Source organism: Danio rerio, chromosome 25, assembly GCF_052040795.2.
Source record: "Danio rerio strain M-AB ecotype USA chromosome 25, GRCz13ab, whole genome shotgun sequence".
Classification (NCBI taxonomy): Eukaryota; Metazoa; Chordata; class Actinopteri; order Cypriniformes; family Danionidae; genus Danio; species Danio rerio.
The window spans coordinates 13,948,435-13,976,291 of record NC_141045.1 but is presented as its reverse complement, the minus strand read 5'-3'; the positions used below and the strand labels follow the sequence as shown (position 1 = coordinate 13,976,291).

The window sequence follows — 27,857 nt, the reverse complement described above, 5'->3', positions numbered from 1 at the left end:
CTCTTCTTGAGTGGGCTGTGTGTTAATCATGGAAAGCAATAATTTTGTAATTACTATAAACTATCTTTCAAAATGCATTTGGTACTCCTTTTCCTGAAATTGACCAGCTACTATACGCTTAGCTAGAAGTTAGATTTGGATCCACTTTGACCTTCAGAACCACCTTCATTATTTGTAGCACAGATTCAAGAAGGTGGGAACACTCCTCAAAGAATTTTTTCCATATTGGCATGATAGCATCAAGGAATCTCTGCAGATTTGTCAGCGACATATCTCCCCTTACACCATATCCAAAGGTGCTCTACTGGACAGATCTGGTAACTTGGGTACATTTTGGTAGTATACTTACTCTCATGAAATAAGTTTTAAAAAAATGTTTAAGCTTTGAAAAATGGTCCATCACAATGCTTGAAAGTAGCCATCAGAAGTTGGTTCACTGTGGTCATAAATGGATAGACAGAAACACTTAGGTAGGCTGTAGTGTTTAATGTGGGAATAGAGGCCCAACATTGATCAAGAAATGCCATTACACAATCACAGCTGACCTAAACCATTGATACAAGGCAGACTGAATCCATGTTTTCATTTCTTTACACCAGAGCAGGGGTGTCTAATCCAGCTCCTGAAAGCCACTGTTCAGCATATTTCAGATCCTACCCTTATAAAACACACCTGAACTAATCAAGGTCTCACTAGGCATACTAGAAAGTTTCAGACAGATGTGTCTGCCCTCTTCCAAAATGCCAACCATATGATTTTTAAAGGGTCTGAAGAAATCAACGGCAGGTGTTTCCCAAAGCAATTAAGTTTGAAGATGGAGTCAACTCACAATCTTGACCAGAGGAACTTCACTTATCCATAGGACGTCACACCATCCCAATACTGCAGAGGAAATTGAGACTTATCAGGTAAGGACACTTTTTTCTGCCCATTTATTTGTTGTTTATTTAAGTGAGTCAATGCTAATTATTTTCAGTTCACTGTTCTTGGCTGACAGGAGTGACACTGATGTGCTTTTCTGATGCCGAACCTCACTTCAAAGTGTGATGTGTTGTGCATTCAAACGTGCTCTGGATACATTGATTATAACAAGTGGTTAGAATTTTTGTTAAGTTCATCATCTCCTGCTTATCTGGGGCCAAATTGCTGGGACAGCGGTCTCAGGAGAGAGCCCCAGACTTCCCTCTACTCAGACTCTCCTTGCAGCTCCTCTGGGGGGATTCAGATGCGTTCCCAGGCAAGCCAAGAAACATAGTCCTACCAGTGAGTCCTGTGTCTTCCCAGGGGCTTTCTTCCTGTGGGACAAACCTGGACACCTCCCTTTGTAGGCGTCCAGGAGGCATCAGAAGCAGATGCCCCAGCCACCTCAACTGGCTTCACTTGATGTGGAGGAGCAGCGGCTCTACTCCAAATTCCTCCCAGGTGACAGCTCCTCGCCTTATGTACCAACATGTATGCCATATTCAAATTTAATTAATTAATTACTTTCCCCCTATACTTACTGGCTGTTACCAAAACAGCTGCTGAAACCCTTAAGTAGTGCATTTGTGGGAGAAGCCATTTGTAGTGGCATCCAAAACAGTAGTAGATTTTCTGAAGTGCACTCAATCTATCCATTAATGCACCACAATAACGAGATGAACACTCAATGACTAGAGAATGCTCATAATGCTGAGTTTCCTCTGGCACGGTGCTAGAGCATAAGTATTTTCAATTCATGCTTTACACAGTGGATGCCCTTCCAGCTGCAACCCATCACTGGGAAACATCCATACACACTCATTTACACACAAACTCCACACAGAAATGCCAACTGACCCAGCAGAGGCTCGAACCAGCGGCCTACTTGCTGTGAGGTAATCGTGCTATCCACTGCGCCACCGTGACACTAAATAATTTACTTTGTTTTAATTAAACATTTGTATACATGACAGAAATCAAATGACTTTGTTTCATTACTAACAGACAGCTCGCTAAGCATTAAATAACTATTTAATGTTTTGCAAACATAAACAAAATGGCATACCCTTCCAGTGCTCCAATTCATTCACTCCTTTAAGTGCACTATGTTAGTGAACTAATGTGTGAATTGGGGTATCGGGGTGGTTTCGGATACAGCAAATGCCTAAATGCACTGTCTTGTGTCATGTGATTGCTTGGTTAAAGTATCAAGCTGTTGAACAGGTAATGTAATGCTGAGGTCACATTTTTTCGACACACAGACTTCCATTAATATGCATGACAATGCCGCAAACCGGAAATGCAAGTTTGTGCAACAAGTTTTGCAGGTTGCTGCATTCCAAAGTCCAAGTTACTGAAATCTGACCTACGTAACTGCACAGCGTGAATCCGTGAAACCAATAGAAGATCAAAACGTGACTTCTCTGTACAGAAATGTAAAATACTGTGCCATCGTTTGCTTTATCCATATCTAATCATCTTGTTTTCAATTCATCTTTATCTCTACAGTGTTTTTTACAATGGAGATTGCGTCAAAGCAGCTTAAGATAGATGTTGTAGTGAATTGAAACTGTCAGTCCAGTTGAAGTTCAGTTCAGTGTGTTTTAATTTTCACTTGTGAAAGTCCAAACAATGAAGAGCAAATCTTCAATAACAGTGGCGGAACAAACTTCACCAATTAACGAAAGTGAAGGCAAAAAAAAAAAACCTTGAGAGAAACCAGCCTCAGTTGGGGATTACCATTTCTCCTCTTGCCAAACTTCCTGTGCAGAGCTCCAGTCTAGGCACCGGAGGCTAAAGAACCCTGGGCGTCTAATGAGGAGAAGCTGCAGGTGTGAGAAGGTCACTGGCTGATGTATAGGCTGGTCCACGGGATCAGTGTGGAGACTCGTCTATGACAGGTCTTTCAGAACTCAGTCTCATGCTCTCCACTCCACCATCACCACCACTGCTCAGGATACGACCTGGTCTAAGATTATTAGTTTTTTCATGCCTCTTGTCACATGGTCGTATGACAGTAATTCACATGCTTAAACTCAGTTTACTACATTTACATTATCAGACACCTTTATCCAAAGTGATTCGTGAACACATAGCCAGGGGGCAGTTGGGAGTTAGGTGGCTTGCTCAAAGGCATAAGTCTCCAACTCAATTCCTAGAGAGCCGCAGCTCTGCACAGTTTTGCTCCAACCCTGATCAAACACATCTGATTCTACCAAGGAAGTGGTTCATGACTCTCTTGAACACCTCAATTATTTGGATCAGCTGTGTTTGATTAGGGTTGGAGCGAAATTGCACAGAGCTGCGGCCCTCCAGGAATTGAGTTTGAGATCTATTTTCAAAGGAACCAACTATTCCCACCAACAATCCATGCTGGTACTGGGACTCAAATCTGCAACCTTTGGATCTCTAGTCCAACTCTCTAACCATTAGGCCATGGCTGCCCACTCATGTTGGCAACTCAACACTGCAGCATTGCAGGATCCCATGCAATCAACCGAAAGCCTCCAATAATTCGGGGCTAGACAGCACCTCAAAAAATCAGACAGAGTATCTGGCCAGGGTGTGGGTGTTTGCAGAGGCTGAGGAACCTGGATTGAGTTTTGTCTCAAACTTTGTTCAAAAAGATTCCGTTCCGTGTTTGTTGTTCTTGGCCGCATGAGTTATAAAAATGGGACGAGACACTGAGTTTTCGCGTATCCCAAACACACCATGGTTTCCTATCATTGTGTGGGAGAACTTGGGAAAATGCTCTTTGAGCTCAACAGGAAAAACAAACTATGGAGGCGACCTGATTGAAGAGCAGCAGATCAAGATGACTCCTTTGGAAAACTCTGCAGATGGTCACAGTTGTGATGAGGGAAGAAGTTTGGCAACTGACAATGGTGGATGCTGAGGTCTTTTTGAGGTTGGCTAACTGAATAGAAGTCACAGATAAAAGTTCCTAATAAGAGGCTCCTTCCTCTTACGCTGGTTTTGTTCTTCAGTGTTGTTTCAAGTTATTTTTAGACAAAAAGTAAACTCCATTCACGCCTATTTACCTTTTATAAACAGGAATCAATGGCTTGAAGATATTTCTTAGAACTCCAAATCCATCTGTTTTCCTTTTTAGATCAAAAAGAGGTCCTGAGAGTTTATCGGCCAACTGGTTCAATTCACAATTTAATCCATGTTCAAACTCTTAAACCACTCAAGTTCATACCTACAAATTTTAAATACAAGTTTGGAAAAGCTGACCCTCTTAAGTTTCACGAGCTGACTGTTTTCCACTTTTAATGATAACCAGCCCTTGTGATGCCAGGGAACTGAGACACCCGCGCCCCTCTCTCCAGTTGAGAAAGAAAACTGAACTTTGAAATATCAGGGCACAACACAGCAGTAACCACATAACTTGTACCACGGAAAAGAAATCACCTGCTGGCTCATTTATCTTTAAGCTGAAAAAACATACACCATTAAATACAAACTAATTCTCGTGATAAGAGCACACGTGCATAGAGGATGCAGGTGGCAAATAACCCTGATGAATATAACCTTTAAATTAAGGTCATGAAGTTCGTGAGTATTACTAACACACTTGCCCCCTGCAGATAATACTCCCCTGGTCTTTTGAGACGGATACCTTGTGACATGCAAGTATTTGTCTTTGAAATGCGAAAGCTTGTGGGTGAAATTTAAGATGTTGTTTTGTTTAATTTGAGAACCAATATCTTTGAAGGCCAAAGGGAATGTCACATGATTTTTTTTCAAGGGTCTACTTGAAAACAGGAAATTAGCAGGGACAACTTTGTTATTTTTTCATAAGTTTCTTCAGACATTATGATCAAAGAATTGTCAAGAGGTGAATGAGAAATGGCAGCTAATGGTACTTCACGTCTAGCCAGGGATTCTGAATATATTTAAAACTGAAATTAAGCATTTGGAAAAAAAACGTCTAGTCATTCTAGAGGAAAAACTCATTATCCAGTTTCCTAACCAATTGTTCAAGTTCAAGGTGAATTGCATTGGGTTTGTATGGATTGTGATAGAAATGCCAAACTAAAAATGTGTAAAACTTAAAAAAATACATCAACATATTCCACTTTACTATACTATGAGGGTATAAAAATCTAATTTTATTAATTTAAAAAGTTTATTCTGTTTAGTATTATTTTTTAGAATTAGTAGTCCTCATTTGTATTCAGCTGTAAAGATGTGAAAAAACAAATATGGCATTGTTTTGGTCTGCCCTCTGGATTTAATTAATTCTATATCCCATTAGGTTTACACTAAAGGTGCTAAGATATTCTCATTTCTCTACCCTGATCTATTTACAAGAACCCCCCCCCCCCCCCCCCCCCCCACATGGGTGTTTTAAACAACTGTTAAAATTTTATTATTTTTGTTTTGTTTACTAGAATGTTTCTACACCAGCAGTCACCTATGGAGCCAGATCAGTCTAAAAAAATAACGTTTACAAAATAAGATTCATACATGCACAGCACTATTCACATTTACAATATCTAATTTGTAAATAAAATAAACAATTCATAAATTCAACACACAATTCGTGAATTCAAAAGTTTTTTTTTTTGCCAAATGAATTGGATTTGTGTATTTATGAATTGTGTTTTGAGTTTACTAATTGAATTTGTGTATTTAAAAATCGCATTTTGAATTTTACAAATTGGATTTGTGTATTTTGAAATCATGTTTTGAATTTGCAAGTTGGATTTGTGTATTTATGAATTGCGTTTTGCATTTATAAATTGGGTTTGTTTATTTATGAATTGCGTTTTGCATTTATAAATTGGGTTTGTTTATTTATGAATTGCGTTTTGCATTTATAAATTGGGTTTGTGTATTTATGAATTGTTTTGAATTTATGTATTGGATTAGTGTATTTATGAATCGTGTTTTGAGTTCACGAATTGGATTTGTGTATTTATAAATCGCGCTTTGAATTTATGGATTAAATTTGTGTATTTATGAATCGCATTTTGAATTTACAAATTGTATTTGTGTATTTACAAATCACATTTTAAATTTACGAATTGGATTTGTGTATTTATGAATCGCGTTTTGAATTAGTGAATTGGATTTTGTACATTTGAACTGTTGTGAATGTATGGATTATATTTTGTAAATGTATTATTTTTGAGACTGATTTGGCTCTATTGGCTCTGCTCATTATACTCCTTTTTAGAAAATGCTTATGCATTTGTCATACAGACCTTTTTCATATTGTTTACATTTGAACAAAAGTTAGAGGCATAATTTTGGCAAATCGTCATGGGTGTAGGAAAAACTGCAACTTTGAAAGTACTGTATAGAGTCTAGTTTATCATGCTATTTAAAATGTCAAGAGAATGTATCGAATAGACTTACTGGTTATTATATAGCTCTAATAAGAACATTATTTATACAAATCTCAAATGGAAACTGAACAATAATCCAAAACTCTAACCTGCTCAACCTGCTTGATCTCTCAGAACAAGAATTTTTATCATGAAATGAATGTAGACACTAGAGGGCGACGAGCACAGCACAAACAGATCTCTAGATCCAGTGACGCGGTGACGCGCCTTTATTAGGAGGAAAGAGGCAGGCCGAATCAGGGGATGCTTTTGTCCGCCTCTACAACGTTGACACACTTCAGATACCACGTTTCTGTGAGTCAGAGCAGACTCCACGGTATCAACGTGAATCAGCCGAGCCCATTCTGAAGGAGCTGAACGGGTCGTTTTCACACCTAATACCCAAGTACAAAGCGCGTTGCTTTGTTTGACAAGAGGACGCGATGTCCGGGCTAAAGAAACGGAGTTCAAATGCATCCACGGAACGGGATGAAGACGACAAGCAGGTGACGGAGAAGATGCTCACAGGCAGGGGTGGAAATGGGAACACGAGCCCGTCAGGAGACATCACGCCTGGAAGCCCGAGCACAGATATCAGCCCTGCGGATGGAGAAGAGACAGTCGTGCTGAAAAGAACTATAACTCTGGTGAACGGCGTGGCCATCATTGTGGGCACCATCATTGGCTCTGGCATCTTCGTGACCCCAACCGGAGTGGTGAAAGAAGCCGGTTCGGTCGGGCTATCTCTGGTTGTCTGGACTGTGTGCGGCGTCTTCTCCACTATAGGCGCGCTGTGCTACGCCGAACTAGGGACCACTATCACCAAATCAGGGGGTGACTACGCTTACATCCTTGAAGTTTACGGCTCCCTGCCTGCGTTTCTGAAACTGTGGATCGAGCTGCTCATCATCAGGCCGTCCTCGCAGTATATTGTCGCATATGTTTTCGCCACTTACATCCTGAAGCCAATCTTTCCTGTCTGTCCCGTCCCTGAAACAGGGGCTAAGCTGGTGGCTTGTCTGTGTATACGTAAGTAAACTGTTACCTACACTGTTAAGCCTCTAAAACTTTAAATACTTTATTTAATTTATGAATTAAATCACCAAAATCACACTATTCTAAGTGAATCTTCTCAGTTGACCGTTTGTGACGTTGGACTTTAACTTACCTCAGCTGTCATTTGCGCGCTTCTTTGCTTCTATCATCTGTCATAGCAATTGTAAAGAAATAAATTATTTAAACTACACGTGTGATAGTAAATATGTAATTATAGACGAGGACGCTACGTTTCAAAACTGAAAAGGCGTGTTTTGACTATAGGAGGAAGTGAGGATGCTGAAAATGTTCAGACGAATTTCATCATGCAGTCGATGCAACTGGAGGAAGTGGCACGTGCTGCTACATCACCTTGGCGGGCTTTATGCAAATTAATTTTATTTGTATTGATAGGAATTTAGCTGTAAGTTCATACTGTACTTTGAGGATAAATACTGATAATTTGTTAAAAAAGTAAGTCCTATTTTTAGAGTAAAAACATTTTTTGTTATGTTTAAGTTGCTGTTAACAGCATAATATCTATGTTTGTTTTTTCAAATAACATTTTAATATGCACACTAATTAAAATGTCTGATATGTTGAAAATTTCTTGTTCACCACCAGGTATTTTTAAATATCCTAAATATTTTGCTACAGTACTTTCAACTTCTTTGCCAGTTAAAATAGGTTTTAAATGTGTGCCTTTTTTATGAACAATAAGCCTCTATTCCCATCTTTAATCCACCGAAAAGTCAATTTAAAACTTTAAAAATGTGTTTGGCCATCACAGCCATTTTGACAGTGAGCTTATTTTACATTCTAACAATCAGAGCAATCTATTCAAATATTCCCTTTTATAGTTGGCAGTACATTTCTAACAGTGAGAGTAAATCCCAGAAAGAGTTAATGAATGTTACCCTGCAGCACTACAATCACAAATCTTTGACATGCATGCTCATGGCAATAAGTTAAGGGTGTGATTTACCATGGCAGCCATGCGAGCAATGCAGCCCTCCCGCAGGTTTAAACCAGCCAGGATTAACAGAATTAGCTCAAGCCCTAATTACCAATCGGCCAACAAAATATAACTCATATTTCTCCCTTTCTGTCCCTGTCTCTTTCTTTGTCACCCATTGCCTCTCTCCACCTCCTTTTTCATCTAGGCCAGATGAATGCTTGATTGGGGTACAGGAATTTGTATTCTTTGTGATTGTGAGGGAATGAATGAACACAGCACTTACTATTCGCTGTAATCTTGTCCTGCTAGTGACTTGTCTAATCCTACCATAAGAAGCCACATGACGAGACAGAAAGGGAGGTAAAGACGACTACGTCCATAGGCTTAAGCTGAGCAACGGCAAGTTATGGGATTTACACATCTGATGCAAACACTGAGAGTTCAGCCCAAGGTTTATAGCCAGCATCCTCATGCACTCAAGGTCTGTTGGCGTAGCAGCCGACCACTCTTTCTCTGACCTGTTTTATTATGTGTTTTGAAGTTATGATTGCCTCCTGGATTGGTTCATTGCTTCGTATCCATGGGAGAGGCCCCCAGAGTGGGACCATGTTCATGCCGTTAGGGAGTTCAGGGATGAGCCTGTCTCATGATCCTTCGTTTAAAGAATGAGAGCAGCAATGCCCAACAGTGTAATACAGCAGTGTGTGCATGTGTTCTTTGGTGAGGCGACTCAGGCCCTACTGTCCTACCCGATACAGACCCCCTTTTGTACTTTAAGGGTGCACAAAGGCTGTCAGGCTTCGCCTCTCTGTTTGGTGCCCAGACCGATTTACAGCTAATGCTGCTTTGAAGTATTTGTTAGTTAATCACATTTAATAGGGAGCTTGGAGGCAGGGACCAGAGGCTGAAGCAGCTCATGATTTTTATTATTCCCTGAAAATCTGTTTACCAGTAATTGGTCAATGAACAATTGAGTTTCATGCAGAACATTGGACCTGTGGCTGCTAATATTAGGTTCACACATCAATTGATTTTCCAAAACAATTATCCTGTACGAAAACACCGTACCTACAGATACTGTAATATCCAGTTCGTATATGCTCACAAATACATCATGCAAACCTGACACAGACAAGCTCCTTAGCTGAAACTTAATTTTTGCGGTATCCATTTAAGTCACTGCTTTATTTATAAAATTGTAACAATTTATGTAATAGCGTCACATTTAGAGAAAAAATAAACATGACAAAAGGAAGAACCATAATGAGGACTTAAAAACATGACTAAATGAGGAACTAAACAAGACACAGGTGAACATAATCAATAATCCCATGAATAACTATCTGCTTGTTTAGTCGTGACATATGAAATACTGTTCCTGTTCTGGGTCCAAGCCGCTGCTCATTTAAATTGAGAAAATATTTGTATACTGTATGTCACCACTTTTTTTTTTCCATGTCACACATTAAAATCAATTTTATATAAAATAATGGTGAACACAACAGTCTCTGGACTTGCTGCATTACAGACACCAATATTTTGACCATTTATAAAAAATAATCACTTTCTGGCCATTTTATATTAGGCATGTATGTATATATATATATTAGAGGTGTGAACCTATACTGGTCTCACGGTTCGGTTCGGTTACGATTATCATGCCTTCGGTTCGATACGATATCACGGTGCATTGACGATGCTTTCCATATACAGTGTTATATTTTGGGGGGAGGCTATAACAAGCTGTCTGTATAAACACACAGACACACAGTACCACACTATCTCTCATTCAAACACATACACAAACATAGACAGCACCAAAGAAACAAACAAACACACTCACGTACGCACGCACACACGCACGCACACACTTAAGCCCTCGCAACAGGGAGAACTCGCGCTGAGCGGAGCAGAAAAACGAAATAAAGAAAAAAAAAGCACTTTTCCGACGGTCCCTTACTGAGAGCTCCTCTCAGTGCGAGCTCTTCCGGCTAAACAAATATTGCGAGGGCTTAAACGGAGCAGTGGTCGTAATATCGAGCGAAAAAAAATAAAAAGACAGCTGTGAAACATAACCAGCTTTGTCTTTTTGTAGGAAACACACTTTAGATCTTTTTAGGGTAAGAGGTTTTTGAGTTATTGCCGTCTATAACTGAATGTGTGTCAGGAATTTTGAAAACAAAACCAACTGAACCGCGTTCCTTTCTGGCGCCCCCCTGGATATACAGCACCCTTAGCATTTGCCTATGGTGCCTATGCCTCGGACCGGCCCTGAGTTGGCTGAGTATTGTAAATACTTGCGCTCACCTCCCTCGCGAAAGAGCACACAGGAGATAAATGACGTCAGTACCCAATAACCGGTTATGATTATTACTGAACCGATACCTTATTGTCCGCGTCTGCATCGCGGTGCACCGAAGAAACGATTAATTTTGACACCCCTAATATATATATATATATATATATATATATATATATATATATATATATATATATATATATATATATATATATATATATATATTGCGATCGTGATTTTCGAAAGTATTTCATTGGTTTATTTCGAAATTTTGAAAAACATCATGATTTTCGAAGTATTACATCGATAAACATTTATTATTACCATTAACTTGATTGGACCTGGAAGCCACTTCGCATGACGTCACACCAAACAAGGGAATTGAAACAAACAGGAACAAGGAAAATTTGTAAAAAGTTTTAAAAATATTGCATTTTACAATTTAATAAAATTTTCACTCATTCATTTTCTTGTCGGCTTAGTTCCTTTATTAATCCGGGGTCGCCACAGCGGAATGAACTGCCAACTTATCCAGCAAGTTTTTACGCAGCAGATGCCCTTCCAGCCGCAATCCATCTCTAGGTTATAATAAAATTTTGTTAAATTAATTTAATTCAAAGAGTCAAAATAATTGTGAAATTTTTTTATGTTAAATCATGCGTCTTACAGCTAACAGCAAAATTGTATTATTATTTTTATTAAATGTAATCACAGTTTTTATCAGCAATAAAAATGCATTTTTTATTTGTTTGATTATTTGATTTGTCATGACAAACGGATGAACCATAATGAGGACTTAAAAACATGACTAAATGAGGAACCAAACTAGACACAGGTGAACATAGTCAATTATCCCATAAATAACTATCTGCTTGTTTAGTCGTGATGTATGGAATACTGTTTCTGGGTCCAAGCCGCTACTCATTTGAGAACATTTTCGTTTATGACCACTTTTTTGTCATATCACACATTAACGTCAATTTTATATAAAATCATGGCATACACAACAGTCTTTGAACTTGCTGCATCATAGACATCAATATTTTCTGTGCATCGGATATTAGTCATGGATTGTGTATTGTGTATCATGTATTGTGATCGTGATTTTCGAAAGTATTACATCGCTTTATTTCAAAATTTCGAAAAACATGATTTTCGAAGTATCACATCGATAATTGTGTATTACTACCATTTGATGAGTCTCCCATACAGTATGATAGAGCGCTTAGATCTTGAGGCCGCTTTGCGAGACGTCACACTTAAAAAGCGGATTGAAACAAACAGGAACAAGGAGAATTTTAAATAGTATTTAGAATGTTACATTTTACAATTTAAATTTATTAAATAAACTTAATAAAACAAAATTAAAATAATTGTGAAATTATGTGGTTAAATCATGCGTCTTACAGCTGACATAGTTAGTTTAAACTTATTATTCATTTTCATTTCACACACACATTTCACACATTTCATCCCACAGCGGAATGAACCGGCAACTTACCCAGAATATGTTTTACGCAGTGGATGCCCTTCTAGGCCCAACCCAACACTGGGGAAACGCCCACAGACTCTTACATTTACGCACATACACAACAGCCAATTTAGCTTATTCAATTCACCTGTACCACGTCTTTGGACTGTGGGGGAAACCGGAGCACCCGGAGGAAACCCACACCAACACAGGAAAAACATGTTAGTTAAAACTCTGTATTATTAGTTTTAATAACATGTAGTCACAGTTTTTACCAGAAATAAAAATCCAATTTGTTTTGCTTTTCCAAAATCGTTGCCCACAAGGCTCCCTGCCACGACAAGTCCAATCAATCTTATCCAGGACCGTGTGACATCAGTAGGCTTTCTTTTAATCGCATTGAAACAGAATTAAAGTAACCAAAATTGCAAAGTAAGTGGATGGAATAAGTAGGGCGAGACATTTGAGTATGATTCAGGTAATCACCTGCAGATCCACCCTGCATTACAATCAAAACCCATTAGCCAGATTAAAGCTTGCTCTTGTATATAGTACTTACAGTCATTTGAACCTACATGTGGACCCAACCTTTTTCAAGATCAGGCAGATTTGTTAGTTTACCATGCATCTCCTCTTTTAGTAAGTACAAATTTGGCGGTACAAATTTTAGCAAGACACTAAAGCATGCTGCCACGTGTAAATATGAAAAGGCAACAACTCTTTGCTGATGACACCTCTCAAGTTAAAGCGTGGCTCACAAATTGTACCCTAATTAGTTTACTAAGTATTTAGGTTAACTTCCTCTGAGCCTCTGTTGTGAAAGACTAAAAATAAGTGTTCTGTTTCTCCCATCTCTCCCAATAGTGTTGTTGACCGCTGTCAACTGCTACAGCGTGAAGGCCGCCACAAGGGTTCAAGATGCCTTTGCCGCTGCTAAGCTACTCGCCTTGGGCCTCATCATCATTATTGGGTTTGTGGAGATCGGCAAAGGTGAGTAGCACACAAACACACACACTGAATGAACACCAGCAGTCGGTCAGGTCAATAAAGGCGAATAATCATTCCCTATAATGTGTCACGTAGATTTGCATGCTGTTAGGTAGGCCCTGGCGTCAGTGTTTGTTTGTTTTTGCTATGGATACCATGTACTGTTCCAACTATTTTCATTACAGTGTCTCTCACTGCTATTTAGCCAGGTGGAAAGTGTCTGCAAGCTACATATATTTTGAAGCCAAATTCAACATTTATCTACAAAAAACTTTTTTCTGGAATTAGTGTTTTTGCAGGATTGTTAGTGAAGATATTGACTATTTGCTAAAACTGAGCAATGTCATGTAGTGTAAAATACATCATTTATCCTTAATAGTTCTGGACTGATTCTCTGGACTTATGCAGAATCTAAATAAGTATTTATCTATCATCTATCTCTCTGTTTACTCAAATAGAAGTTCATTAAAACTATATCAACAATTACCGACAGTTTTGGGGAAAGATACTTTTGAAATGTGTTACAATATTGAGCTACTCCCAAAAAAAAGTTACTATTTGCGTTACTTTTTAGGGTAAGTAATATGTGATGTTACTTTTGAGTTACTTTTGTGTTATTTTTATTACTTTGATGAGGTGATTTGATTACTTTGATTGATCTTTTTCAAAACTTTGTTTTTCTTTATTTCTTTAATAAAGAAGCTCTGCAATGAACAATGCACTTTATAACCAGCTTGATCTCGAGGAAACGTAATAATTTTACGTTTTGTCAATTTAGTGGCTATGCATGGGTCGGACCTTGAATAAAATTATCACGGTTTCACAGTATTGTGATTACTGCTCTAAAATATATTCTTTTTAAATGTCTGGGTAAAAAACAAAATCTTTTATCCCTTCTGAACATATATTTTATTTTGAGAACTATTTCTAATATTCTAAAGCAGTAAATATGTCAGGCTGAATAATTCAATAATTCAAATGAATAAATGACTTCTGCTGTCTTTGTTAGTTTCTGAAACGGATTAGTTTTTTACAAATTAAAACGGCATCTTTTGATATCTTTTCTGCTGGAGATACTGTTGTCCTAAAAAACTTAAATAAGAAAAATTGTACACATACCTCAGGGACAGTAAAGCAGAAAATTTTTAAATACTTTGAAAACGGTTATCGTTCCATGCCTATTCGCTAATTTGTACGAATTCGAAAAGAAGGCGTGCCACTGAATCCTGCCCCTAAACCCAACCGTCATTGGGGGATTAGCAAATTGTATTAAATTGTACGAATGAGAACTTACAAATACATATAAAAGTAGCCACTAAGTCAAAAAGTTACGAATTGCCATGAGATCGGGTTGGTATAACCTACACCTACATTTACCTTTAAAAAAACATTAAAAAACATTTTTTAGGAAAATTTTATGAGAAATTCCTGACCCCAGAGCTACATATGCCGCACATATAGATTAGAGTTAAACCTATTTGGCATAGTACGATGTCTAATGTGAAACATCAGGATAAATGATGGCATTGTCATTTTAGGCGGCGGTAAATTAATTATTTACTAATAAGGAATTAATTCGTGGTGACACAGTTGCGCAGTAGGAGGTGCTGTCAACTCACAGCAAGAAGGTCGCTGGTTTGAGCCTAGGCTGGGTCAGTTGGCGTTTCTGTGTGGAGTTTGCACGTTCTCCCTGCGCTCGCGTGGGTTTCCTCCGGGTGCTCCGGTTTCCCCCACAGTCTAAAGACATGCGGTACAGGTGAATACACTCTAAAAAACAAAATCACCATTTGTTCAGCAAACTGTACTTTTTCTGTCATAAATACTAAGAATTGTGAAAACGAATTGATTACATAAAAATATATGTTATGTCAACAATATTCGCTAAATGTTATGTCTACATGTTTAACTGAGTTTTCTGGACAAACATTTTTGTGTTGAACAGAAATGTTGATATTTAAATAATTTGTGCTTGCGTGACGTGACGATCGAAAACTAAGTTTGTTTATCAGTTGCTTGAAAGAGTGGTGACACAGTGGCGCAGTTGGTAGCACAGTCACCTCACAGCAAGAAGGTTGCTGGTTCGAGACCTGGCTGGGTCAGTTGGCATCCCTGTGTTCACGTGGGTTTTCTCCGGGTACTCTGGTTTCCGCCATAGTTCAAAGACATGAGGTACAGGTGTCTAAGAGTGAATGGGTGTTTTCCAGTACTGGGTTGCAGCTGGAAGGGCATACCCTGTAAAACATATGCTGAACAAGTTGGCAGTTCATTCAGCTGTGGTGACCCCTGATGAATAAAGAAACTAAGCCAAAGTAAAATGAATGGATAAAGTAGTAAGTTTGTGTTCATTTTTAAGTAAAATGATTAAAAACTCCTAACTGCTATGATATGCTAACTAGAACTAATTACTTATTTTGCAAATTTGAAAAAAAATCATCCACTAAACAGAAAAAAATGTATTGACTCAATAGCAGTTACTGTTGCTTCAGTTGATGTGACAAGAATATCTTCATTAGTAAAATACAATAATCAACATTGCATAAAGAAACAAAATTATGTTAGCTGAACAAAAAATTGTTACTGAGCAAAACTAAAAAACAGTTGTTGAGACAACTCAAAGTTCTTACTGCATCAAGTTGCCTTATTTTTTTCTGTTTTCTCAACAATTTATTTTTTACAGTGTAGAGCAGGCTATATTGTCTCTCGTGTGTGTGGATGTTTCCCAGAGATGGGTTGCGGCTGTAAGGGCATCCGCTGCCTAAAAATGTGCTAAATAAGTTGGTGGTTCATTCCACTGTGGCGACCCCGGATTAATAAAGGGACTAAACATAAAATAAAATTAATTCATTCATTCATTCATTCATTCAGAATAAATTATTTGTAGCCTACCATTTCACCTACCTGACCTGCATGCCTGGTCTTTGTTTTACCCATAACTAGGCCCACACGGAATCTACGCACGCAGAATTCTGCAAATTTTCAGCCCATCCTTAATTCTTTTTATTTACTTGTGTAAATGTGTATAAATTTATGGTTATTTATTTTTCAAATTTATTTCAGTAATATTATTGACTAATATGAAAATATTTATATGATTTACTTAAGTAATATTGTCTTTTAGTTGATATATTATATGAGAGACTTGCTTTGTTTACCAAATAAAGTGTATTTATTGGATTTGTATAGTAAACATTAAATAAAAAGTTAAAAGGTTTTGTTTTTTATTTTATATTTTAGGTTTTTAGTTATGATACTCCCAAAATCATTCTGCATAAATTAGCATTTTTTTTTTTACAAAATTCTGCGCTGAAATATCACAAAATGTGATTCTGTCTGGCCCTACCCATAAGCAAATCCTTAATAAATAAAGATAGGTAATGCACAAATTACCACCTGTCAATCACTTTTTTAGCAAGACTCTGGCATGAGTAAGCAGAGTGATCTGTGTCGTTATAATAGCGTCGACAAACTTGGTTGGTAAAAAATGTTTACAACCAACAGAAACCAACCAACAGCATCTGAGGTTAGATTGACGCCACCTGATAGATTCAAAAGACCGAAGAATAAAAATGACCTAACACAGATCTAAAAATAATATCAAATTGAACAAAAATGCTATAAACTTTACAAGTTTGCATACAAACCTTATAATTACATTATATTTTTTAATTAAATGTTGAATATTCTATTACTGATTATTAATGAACCATTTTGAGGGATGTAAGCAAAATCAACGGTTCCATTTCCTGTTTTACATTTTTAATTTCTATAGTTTCCGAGAACCTAAAAAGAGCCACATATCGATAAATAATTTTATGATAGCTGTTTTAACATGAAGTTATGATTGAATTGCCTCTTGTTACAGTTATGAAATAGTTTGATAACAAGCAGGAAATGTTCATAGGCCAATGACATGACCACATTAAAATGGTCTATAGAGAAAATAACATAAATATACGGTTTACTTGACTATTTGATTTAGCAGTCTTATTCCTCAGACGCTAATATATGTTGGTACTTCATCTTTTTTAGGGCTTTCTATTGCTGAATGTGCCGCCAGAACAGCAGCTCTGATTGTTTGCCACTGAGACACTAAAACACTGACGGCAGTAGTCTAGAGAACGAGTGAGGGAAAAAAAGCAGTCAAAGATTTGTAGTACTAGCTGAAAAAACCTTCCTTGACATGACCTACAGTAGTTTCTGTTTAAACAATCAAAACCAGCAATTGAAATTTATAGTTTCTAAGAGGAACAACATGCACACATTTCTGCTTTTTGTGCCCACTGTTTCTGTAATAACTTTTTTTTTGGTTTACTGATTTCAATAAGGGGATTTTGCAGTCTGAGATGTAGATTAACAAAGGTCCATTCATTTCGTCATGCACAAACAAAAGCCTGGAGCTGGTATTACTGACTCAGTTGTGAGTCAGCTAGAAAGAACAGGTTAATTTGAAAAGATTATTAGCTTTTCTTTTTATCTTTTATCTGCCCTGCATCCACTTTTACTGCCCACAGAAGCAGATCTGTCTTGACAGGCCGCAAAATTATTTTTGAAAGAAAGAAAAATGGGAATGCTGATTGTCGATTATTGAAGCCAGTAGGGTGCGAGTCTTTTAATTGGCCTTACTCACTCAAATTTGGCCAGTTTTTGGACTTGCCTTTGGGTGTGGTTTTTTTGTGTGGTTAAAGGATTAGTTTACACAAAAATTGAAAATTTTCACTCAAAACGAAAGTGGAATAATAGCGAGTAGTGCTGCTGCATGATGTTGGAAGAATCTAACATGGTGATATTTATTTTTTTTGTGATATATATTGCGATATGAATACAATTTCACCAGATGACCTGAATATTAGTGATGGGAAGTTCAGATCAAACCCGATAGAAGACTTAAAAATGAACTAATGTTCTTCTCCACCTGCACAAATGTGCGCATGCGCAAATAAACAAATCACTCTCTAAGAGGATTCATCGTTTCTATCAAACAGAAATTCAGGAAAAAACATACAGGAGGGCTAATAAGTCAGGATTTTTATTTCAATTATATATCAAACTCTTATTTTGGAAATTGTTAATCTCAACAAAGTTACTATCGATACAGATGCAGCTTTTCTTACGTAACTAATGTTTTCTCTAAAACTCAAGGCTCCAAGAGTTTTCCACTTGTAATTACGAAACTGGTGGCCTTTATGTTCGGAAATGAATTGAATTTCAACTAAAAGTCCTAAATTACTGACATGAAGCACTCTACATAGGCATAAACCTCATAATCTGATTCAAATTTTCTCAAAAAAAAAAAAATATATTTTTTTTTTCTGCTTGTTCAAACTACTTATTTGAAATGAGTTGAAACAGCACAATTCTTACGTTTTTTGGAACAACTTAATTGTTATATGTTCAATCCAATTCAGTTTGAAACAATTTTAATCAGATTATGAGGTCGATGCCTTTATAGAGTGCTCCACGTCAGTCATTCAGGACTTTCAGTTTTAGTAAGTCTGCATTTAACGGCCTACTTTGACTGAAGACACCAGGGCAGCTGGGCGTATTTGTGTGCGACTTAGATAAGCAAATACAAAGCAATCGTGAAAACAGCATGCCTTGTGAATCAAGACCACAGATATACACACCCTCGCTGTCTTTGGAGAGAGAATGACAGAGGAAGATATGTGGATGACTGAATTGACAACCAACACATGCAGGATTACCGATGAAAGAGTTTAATTCACACCGTGACATTTCTCTGTGCACAATGTGGCTTCTGTTTGACTTAATAGACTTATCTCCTTTAGAAGTTTGGAAAAGGTCTCAGCGTGTCTCTTTGTGCTGGTGTTTGTTTTGAGGCACTAGTTCTTAATTCTGTTACCACACCTGCCGAGTCATTGCTAAAAAGTTAATACAACAACCTGCCGAGTCATTGCTAAAAAGTAGCCTGCAACAAGACACCTCATGGTTACTCAAGCATCTCGAGCTCCGCTGGGACGTCAGGGGAATCCACCCTGCATCTAAGACTCCACCAACTTGTTCGCATAAACATTGCAGGTGGAACTTTTTTGGGGGCCTCAAAAAAAGGGTTTAAGGGTTTGTTTGCACCAGTAAATGATGCTAAACAGAAGCTATGCTTTTTAAGTATTGGTAATTAGGCCTATACTGTATGCTGACAAGTAGGAATTTCTTTGTTTTGGAGAGTAAATATTGGATTCTAATAAGTCATAATGGAAATTAATATAAAACCAATGTGACTGTAAACCTAGCTGTGAATTGTGTAACACTTCCTGCGTTATTGTTGTTGTTGTTTTTTATGTTGTTTTATGGGAATTATCAACCCACTTCACTTTGATATAAGGATGATAGACCTGTTTGTGTCTTATTTAGTGATGTTAAATAAAGGATTACTCTTTAATTTTGGGGTTATTATTTAATATTTTAAAGGGCCATGAAACCCCCTGTCTCATCAGTGTGTTTTCACACTTTTAGTCTAAAGTCAGGAAAGTGAGTGAGTCCAGTTTTGTTTAGGTGGGAGTGTCGAGTGGCGAAATAGGTGGGGTTTGCATGAAAAGAGGAGTTACGTTATGTGCACAACAGCTAATTTTGACACTGACTAAACAAACACACAGACACAGGGGAGACACAGACGCAGGCCCCGTTTACACTAATATGTTTTCATTTTAAAACGCATGTTTTGCTACGGTTTGGCCTTTTGTCCACACTACCCCTGAGTTTTGTGAGCGCCGAAAAAATGTTGGATTTTCTGTCCATAATATAGTAGTGATAAATCTGTAAACTTAGTAACTAAATCATTTTGATTAAGGTATGTCTTTAAAAACTGAAAGAGTACTGCTGACGATACTAACTAACTTTGCCATCTGAATAAACATAAACAAAGAACACACTTACCAAATCTGTAGAAACAAGACAATCAACAGCAATTGGAACTGCCTCGTTTTTTAAATGGAGACCAGTGTCGAATCTGGATATCACCATTTGCAGATCCAAAAAGCTGTCAGTTAAAAAAATGTTTCTTGCAAACATATTTTTGTTGCATGTTAGCAGACTACTGTAATACACAAATCTGGGTTCACACACCAGCTGTACACTAATAGTGGGGAAATAGAAACAAAACCTTTGTTGAAGCATGTTTATAAACACAACATTGATGACCTATATCTCCAAACAATTCTTGTACTTGTTTGAGTTACGGTTGGCAACACAACGTGTCGTTTCTCTGAACACTGTAACAAGTAAAAAGAGTCTCCTGAAGCTATATCATGCGTATTAACAAAGTTGCATCTCATTTACAATAGAACTCGCTGATTGGTTCGAACCAAGTCTTTCTTACCAGATGTAATGAAAACTCAATGAGGTCACTTTGTATCAGCTGGTACAGACAGCTGATCTCTACGCTGGAATTTAAACAGTGAGCTCATCGCCATAATGTAGCTTCAAATTTTCTTTCTTCTTTGATTTTTTTTAAATATATGTGTCCTAATAGTGTTTTTAGCAACTTGGGACACAGATATGACTGTCAGCATCTTACATTTTTTTTATTTTTATGTTTCATTACCCTTTAACAATTATTTAATACATAAATTAGCCATTCATTTACCTGTGGCGACCTCTGATAAATCAGAGATTAAGCCAAAGGGAAATTAATGAATACATAAATTATTTAATAATATTTTTTTATATCAGTTATTTTTTATATTTAGTTCATTAAAATGAAATAAAAACAGTATATGAAATGTTATGACAATATCTGTTTTCTATTTTAATATTTTAATTATAGTTTATATTGTATAATGACATGCAATATCAGAAATTTCAGCTACCACTTTTTCATTTTTACTGTCCCATATCCCTTCAGAAATTGTTCTAATTTTTGCTCATATACTATTTTTTACTATCCTGTTGAAAACCACAAAACAAATATATTACATATTGTACAGCAAAATGTTTTGAATTAATCTTTCAGAATTCAGTATTGAGCATCATTTAATATTATTTTCCTCAATGCTAAAAAGAAATACTTTCTAGTATGTCAATGCATATGTCCAATTGACCAGATGCCCTACTTTTCCTCCTCATCTCTCAAACATCTTAGTGTTCGTTAAACTGTCCAAACAGATGCAACAGAGGTTGCACAACGGATGCTGACATTTGCTTTTTAGGAACTCTTCAGTCTAATGTAAGCTGAGATCTGCTGTTGAAGCATTTCTCTCAGACAGAGATTGGGGTCTTCTGGTCTGATGCGGTTCTCTGAAGCTCCGGTCTGAGCCTGTAATACTCAAGTTTATACAAAGAGTTTATACAGGCTTTCAGTCTCGTTCTGCGCCTGACTGCTTCAGGCCTACAATCACACATACACACACACACACACACACACACACACACTTTTTTGCCTGCTGTGTCATGTGACCACGCAGCATTGGCATCCATTGATCACACTGATTCACATGAGCTCGCCTTGGGCTGCAGTCACTCTCACATGGGGAGATGTTTATAAGTCTACTAGGTAGTGTTCCAAACGAAGTCAAGTCTAATTTTGTTGCCTCAGGACAAGTCATTTAATGACTCGACTACCAATTAATTAATTCACTTTGCTAGTATTGGGTTGGATCGTATTTTGCTTTCAAAACTGTTCAATTCTTGGTGGCGTAGATTCAACAAAGTGCTTCAATGAAAGATTTGCTAGCTGCAAATCCCTGATGCAAGTCTCCCAATCCACCACAAACCAAAAGTGCTCACTTGGGTTGAGATCTGGGGACTGGAGCCGATTGGATTTTTAGAGAACTTAATGTCATGATCAAGAAACCAGTTTATGATGCAGTTTTGTGAAATGATGGTCATATCCTTGAACATATTCTGCTGGAAGTAGTCATCATAAAGGCTGCTTTATACTTCTGCGTCGAGTGATCACCGTGACTCACTGCACTTGCCTTGCAAGTAGTTGTGCATTTATGGTCCTGCACCGGACCTTACATGTGCACTTGACGCAAAAGTATAAATCAGACTTAAGATAATACACTTGTGGTGATAAAGGGATGGTCATGGTTTGCAGTAATAAACTGCAATCAAACTAGAATTTAAGCATGTCTTGTGATTTTGTGGGAAAAAAAGGGTGGGATATGATCAAGCATGGGCCAGTATAAGATTGTGACAGTAAGATAACCTTAAATAAATACGTATTGTAATTACTACTCCATAATGAGTTCCTTTTAAATATCTGGGTTAAACTACTTTTTCACTATTGAACACAATATATTTTATTTTAATAAACATTTAAAATATTTCGGAGGGTCCTTTTCAATACTGTTGCCCTAAATAACTAAATTAAATAGTTTTAAAAACATGTAAAAAAAAAAATAAATAAAAAAAACATAAACCATATTAAAGGTATAACATAACATTTTTGCGGTTTTAAAACCTTGACTAAAGCAGTTATCGCGGTTATCGTCCCATGCCTAGATATGGCAAGGTGTTGAGACACTGATAAAATCAGCGACTGCTTTATGTTCTAAATTTCTGTACAGGTCATGTATTGATCTTCTATCAGTCTCACACATTCACATGATGTGAATTCACAGGTCAGAGTTCACCAAACTTTAACTTTGTAACACAGCAGCATGCGAAACTTGCAACATGAGCTTGCGTTTCCATTCGGGCACGTTCACAAGAATGAGTATAAATGGAAGCCAATGGGCAAGAAGTGCAGTGTGGCCATGCCTATACTCAGGTAGGCTGTGCCATTTAAAGCGATAGTTCATCTAAAACGTTTAATATACTCAAGACTACCAATGTTCTAAATCTTTTTTCTTGTGTTGAACACTAAAGAAGATATTTTGAAGAAAGCTAAAAACCTGTAACAATTGACTTCTATAGTTGATAAGAACAAACACTATGGAAGTCAATGGCTCCGGTTTTCAGCTTTCTTCAAAATGTCTTATTTTGTGTGCAATAGAAAAAAGAAGATTGGAACAAGTAAAAGGTGAGTAAATAATGACAGAATCTTCAGTTTTGGCTGAACTTTCCCTTTAAACAATTCTTAATTGTTAACAAGGACCTCAAAAGTTTTCCAAGAAACCAACCACCATCCACAAATATGCATTACACCATCAGCAGCCTGAACTGTTAATACAATGCAGGATGGATCAATGCTTTCATGTTATTTGCACCAAATTACCAGCTTTATGTAACAACAGAAATCAAGACTAACCAGACCTGACTACCCGTTGCCAATGTTTATTGTCCTATTTTGGTGAGCTGAGCATTTCTTTGCAAAGCATTTCTTTGTTTTGTTATTATTGCCTTTCCTTCTTCTTGAACCAGTCTGGTCTGCCTCTGGTATGAATTAAGGCATTTTTAGCTAATCAGCTAATGATCACTATTTATTTTAACCTACTCTATATTGACCATACTCTGAAGACACTACAGATGGCTGTGCATGAAAATCCCATTAGATCACTAGTTTATGAAATCTGGCATCAAACACTATGCCACCTTTAAAGTCACAATTCTTTTTCTACCCCATTTTAATGCTTAGGTCGGCATATGCACAACAATAATTTAGCCAAAAAAATACTTTTGAATTTTAAAAAAGATTTCTGATTACACGTTTTCAAAATGATCCATGTTTACAACCGAATAAGCTGTATTATGTGTGCCAGGCCAATATTTGGTTCCCTCACCATTTTAATAAACAGCTCCTGTAGAGAAGTGACGATGTGCAGTAGAGGTGTGAACCTATACTGGTCTCACGGTTCGGTTTGGTTACAATTTTCATGCCATCGATTCAGTTCAATTCGATATCTCCGTGCATCAAGGTGCATTGACGATGCTTTCCATACACAGTGTTATTTTTTGAGGGTTGGCTTTAACAAGCTGTCTGTAAACACACACACACACACACACGTGCTTGCTTGGTCGCTCGGAAGCAAAATTGTGAGACCGCCCACTCCTGTTAAATTTAAACCAGATTTACCGACTGCTTTATTCGGAAATTTATTCCCGCGCCGCATGAAATCTGGTCGGGTCCCACGACAATGCACAGGTACAGCTGCGGGAATGCAGACCTATATCCAGAAGGATCGTTGTAACAGCCGAGAGGAAAAGAGAGGGGAGAAAAAGTCACGCCAGCAGCTGAGAGGAAAAGTCACGCCAACAGGTGGAATGGGCCACAGAGAGTGAGAAAAATGTAGTTCACTTTCATTCCCTCAATCGCAGAGAAATAGGTGCTTCTGCTGTAAGTGTAAGTGAAAGACTGTCCGGAAAACACACATACGCAGTGAAATTGTGCACAGTTTCTGAGGTTTAAAGTATATGGCACCTGAAGTGTTGCAAAAACACGCGCTCACCTTTCTCGCGACAGAGCCCAAATGAGATAAATGAAGTCAGTGTATAATAACCGGTTATGATTATTACTGAACCAATACTGAATTGTCTGCATCTGCATCGTGGTGCACCGAAGAAACAATTCAATTTAACACCCCTAATGTGCAGTCAGTGGCTCGGCACTTGTGTGTGTGTGTAGAATTTGCAGTGTTTGCATCTCCCCTTTTGGTTGTAAAGTGAAGAAATTCCATACTTTGCTGAGGAAGCGATAGCATTTGAACAAAACAAAACAACAACAAACTACACACTCCGTCATTTTTTTGCTCTTGCCTTTAGTCTATCCCTTTCTAAACACCTACAGACTCTATTTTAACAATCTAAGTGCAAAGTCTAAAGCCCTATATGGTGATGTGTACACCTCCCAAACCTGACAGGTGGACAAATCAAAAAATATATAAATATGCATATAATAAAAAGTACTACTGATAATTATAACATTATACAAATGCGAATTGTCATGAATAAACAGACTACAACAGAGCCAGATTCTTAAGCCCCCTGAGGTGAAGAAGGCATTTATATTTATGTAGAAAATAGTGTTTTTAGATTTTAATCCTTTATTATTGTTTATAAGTAAAAATATTAGTGTATTGCTGCACATCCTGTGTATTAAGCAATATGTAAGTATGTCTTAGACCCACATAGGCGCATCACTAAGGTGCTCTTTAAATTACAAAAACTCTCCCACATCAACTTTAGACCAGCTTTTAGTTGGTCAATAAGAGTCTATATCAGTTGCATCATAACAGTTACGAGCCAAAAATGAGCCTTAACACACCTCCTTTTCAGACCAGCATGCGCATAAGTCCACAAAGTAGTGCAAATGGATTTACTATTTAAACAACGTGGCGCAAAGCATGAAAATGACACCTGCACTGGTCTGAAAATAGCAACAAATATTGTCCTACGCGCTCTGCGCCATATTGTGCCAGGTGTGTGATAGGGCCCTAAATATGTGCATTTTCAGACATTTTACAAGAACAAGACATTTTCAAAAACACCCACTTTGAAACCATGTGATATCACATTTGCAGATTTATAGATTTTCAGTCACAAAGTGAAGTTTATTTATAAACTAATTTCGAGAGGAGCACGTGCTTAGGATTGATAGCACCTGGTCCACATTAGCTAACACTGATTTACCAATCAGACGACTCCTTAACCACTATAAATAACCAGAGTATCTTACTTTAGTCATCTTCGTCTTGAAGAATCCCCCCTTCCACCCCTACTCCTCCCATTTCCTTGTCAGGGCAGCACGGAGGCCTAGTGGTTAGCAGCACGGTCGCACAGCAAGAATGTCACCGGCTTTGGTGGAGTTTGCATGTTCTCCTCATGTTTGCGTGGGTTTTCACCGGGCTCTCCGATTTCCTCCCACAGACCAAAAACATGTAACTTAAGCAAATTGACAGCATAGACACTTCACAGCATCAATCTACTTCCAACATCATCAAGCAGGAGAGTTCTCGAGACCTACCTGAACTAGGACTCCCCTCTCGACATGCAACGGTAGGGAGCCCCGGGCTCGAGGATCTCACGAGTTCAGGGCTCTCTCCCGGGACAGCATGCCAAACTAGCTTCATAATCAATCATCAGCTAAGGGCGAACTCTTGAAACACTGTTGTCATGTACACAAACAGACAAAACTCATAAAAATGTCCATATTTTTAATTATTTTTTGGCTGCAAACGTCATGCAAATGACCCCTTTGGTTGATCTTCAACACATCGTCTTGACCATGTCTATGTGCCTTAATACTTTGAGTTGCTGCAATGTTGAACAAGTGTACCAATAAAGTGACTGTTGAGTACGTAATTACAAATGAATTAACTTTTTAATTAGTAGTAAGTCGTTTATTATCATTTAATCTCAGATTCTACTGTACTCCACATACTTTTCTTCAAACCTGTTCAACTAGTTTTTTTGACCTACTCTACACACCTGTCCATGCTTGTTTGCTGAACTACAGTATTTGCTGTACTTACAGTACCATTAAAGGTGAAGACGTAAATCTTTTAGGGAAGCCCTTATTAGACACATATACACAGAGGCTCGTTCTCCCCCAGTTTTCTCACGGCAGAGACAGAAAGCAGGGCCTCAGCCTGAAACAACACTATGTTCATCTGTTGATCCAGTGGGAAATGCACAGGCTTTTGGGTGTTCAAGAATGTGCAAACCCTTCATTTTCTCTACAGTTTTTCTCTGTGACCTTGCACGCCGACCTACTGCCCACAACTTGCCTTTAGAAGATCAGCATGATCGGCTCATTGTTTTTGATAGCGCCAAGCAGTCTTCCACCTTGAACTCTTCCATACAAGCTTGTTTGTTCCTCTCATGGGAGAATATTGTGGGAATATCTGAGCCCTCCCTGGCTGTTATGACTTTTTGGGATGTTTGTGTTGCGTAATGTCCCTGATATAGTTTACAACAGCATTGTGGTCTCATGTTTCACGCTGTTTTGTTTTGTTGTGTTATAGGTGATACCGTTGAGCTTCTCCCTGAAAATTCGTTCAAAGGAAGCAACACAGACTTTGGCAACATCGGATTGGCTCTTTACAGTGGGCTGTTTGCTTACGGAGGATGGTGAGTTCGCAAATCTACTTTAGAATTGAGAGAAAGTGTGAAGAATTAGAATTTATTGGTAATGTAATGCGATGTAAGTCTCTTTTTTTGTGTGTGACAGTGATTGATGTTTTTGTTTTATATGTCTTTAATTGATCATGCCATGTAGCCCCGACCACAATAAAATCTCAATGGCCCAGATTTCCATTCTGCATAGCAAATAATGGTTTTGACAACACCACAGTGTTTTTTTTATGTAAATAAGCTGAGTGACTCATACTTTGGATATTTGGTTGATTCTGCAGGGAGTACTATAAACACAATATTTCATACATCTACTTTAATGCACTCATTCATTCATTTTCTTGTCGACTTAGTCCCATTATTAATCCGGGGTCGCCACGATGGCACAACGCCACCAACTTATCCAGCAAGTTTTTACGCAGCGGATGCCCTTCTAGCCGCAATCCATCTCTGGGGAACACTTTAATGCAATTCAAAATCATTTCTTCTCACTCTCTAATTTAATAATTTAATTTTTCTCAATTTTTTTGAATATAATAATAATAATAATAATAATAATTATTATTATTATTGTTGTTGATATGTAGCGAAAGCATGTGAGGATGACTCTCTACTAAAAGAAGGCAAGCAGCCTTTCCTGCTCCCCAATCACACAAACAGGCCAAGTTATCAAAAGATATAACAAATTCATTTAACACACACACACACACACACACACACACACACACACACACACACACACACACACACACACACACACACATTTGTATATATATATATATATATATATATATATATATATGAGCAATATTACACGAGTAGCTGTGCGATGTGGCTGTATAT

At 37.6% G+C, this 27,857-nt stretch overlaps 1 protein-coding gene and 1 long non-coding RNA gene across 3 annotated transcripts in view; one reads left to right on the top strand and one right to left on the bottom strand.

Moving 5' to 3' along the window:
- Positions 1 to 5,055: 5,055 nt before the first annotated feature.
- LOC147830821 (uncharacterized) lies at positions 5,056 to 7,799 on the bottom strand. The gene is made up of 3 exons (XR_015526304.1): positions 5,937 to 7,799; positions 5,624 to 5,896; positions 5,056 to 5,580 (listed from the first exon to the last, which is right to left on the bottom strand). It is a non-coding gene; the product is annotated as an uncharacterized LOC147830821 (long non-coding RNA).
- slc7a5 (solute carrier family 7 member 5) overlaps positions 6,556 to 27,857 on the top strand; it is a 38,079-nt gene continuing 16,777 nt past the window's right edge. The window contains exons 1-3 of one of the 2 annotated variants that reach the window (XR_015525881.1): positions 6,556 to 7,325; positions 12,924 to 13,049; positions 26,906 to 27,011. Coding sequence is in view for 1 of the 2 variants with exons in the window: in NM_001128358.1 (NP_001121830.1) it covers positions 6,740 to 7,325; positions 12,924 to 13,049; positions 26,906 to 27,011 (818 nt within the window). In the remaining variant the exon portion in view is untranslated. The remainder of the gene's footprint in view (positions 7,326 to 12,923; positions 13,050 to 26,905; positions 27,012 to 27,857) is intronic. The other variant, NM_001128358.1, reaches the window with a different exon arrangement.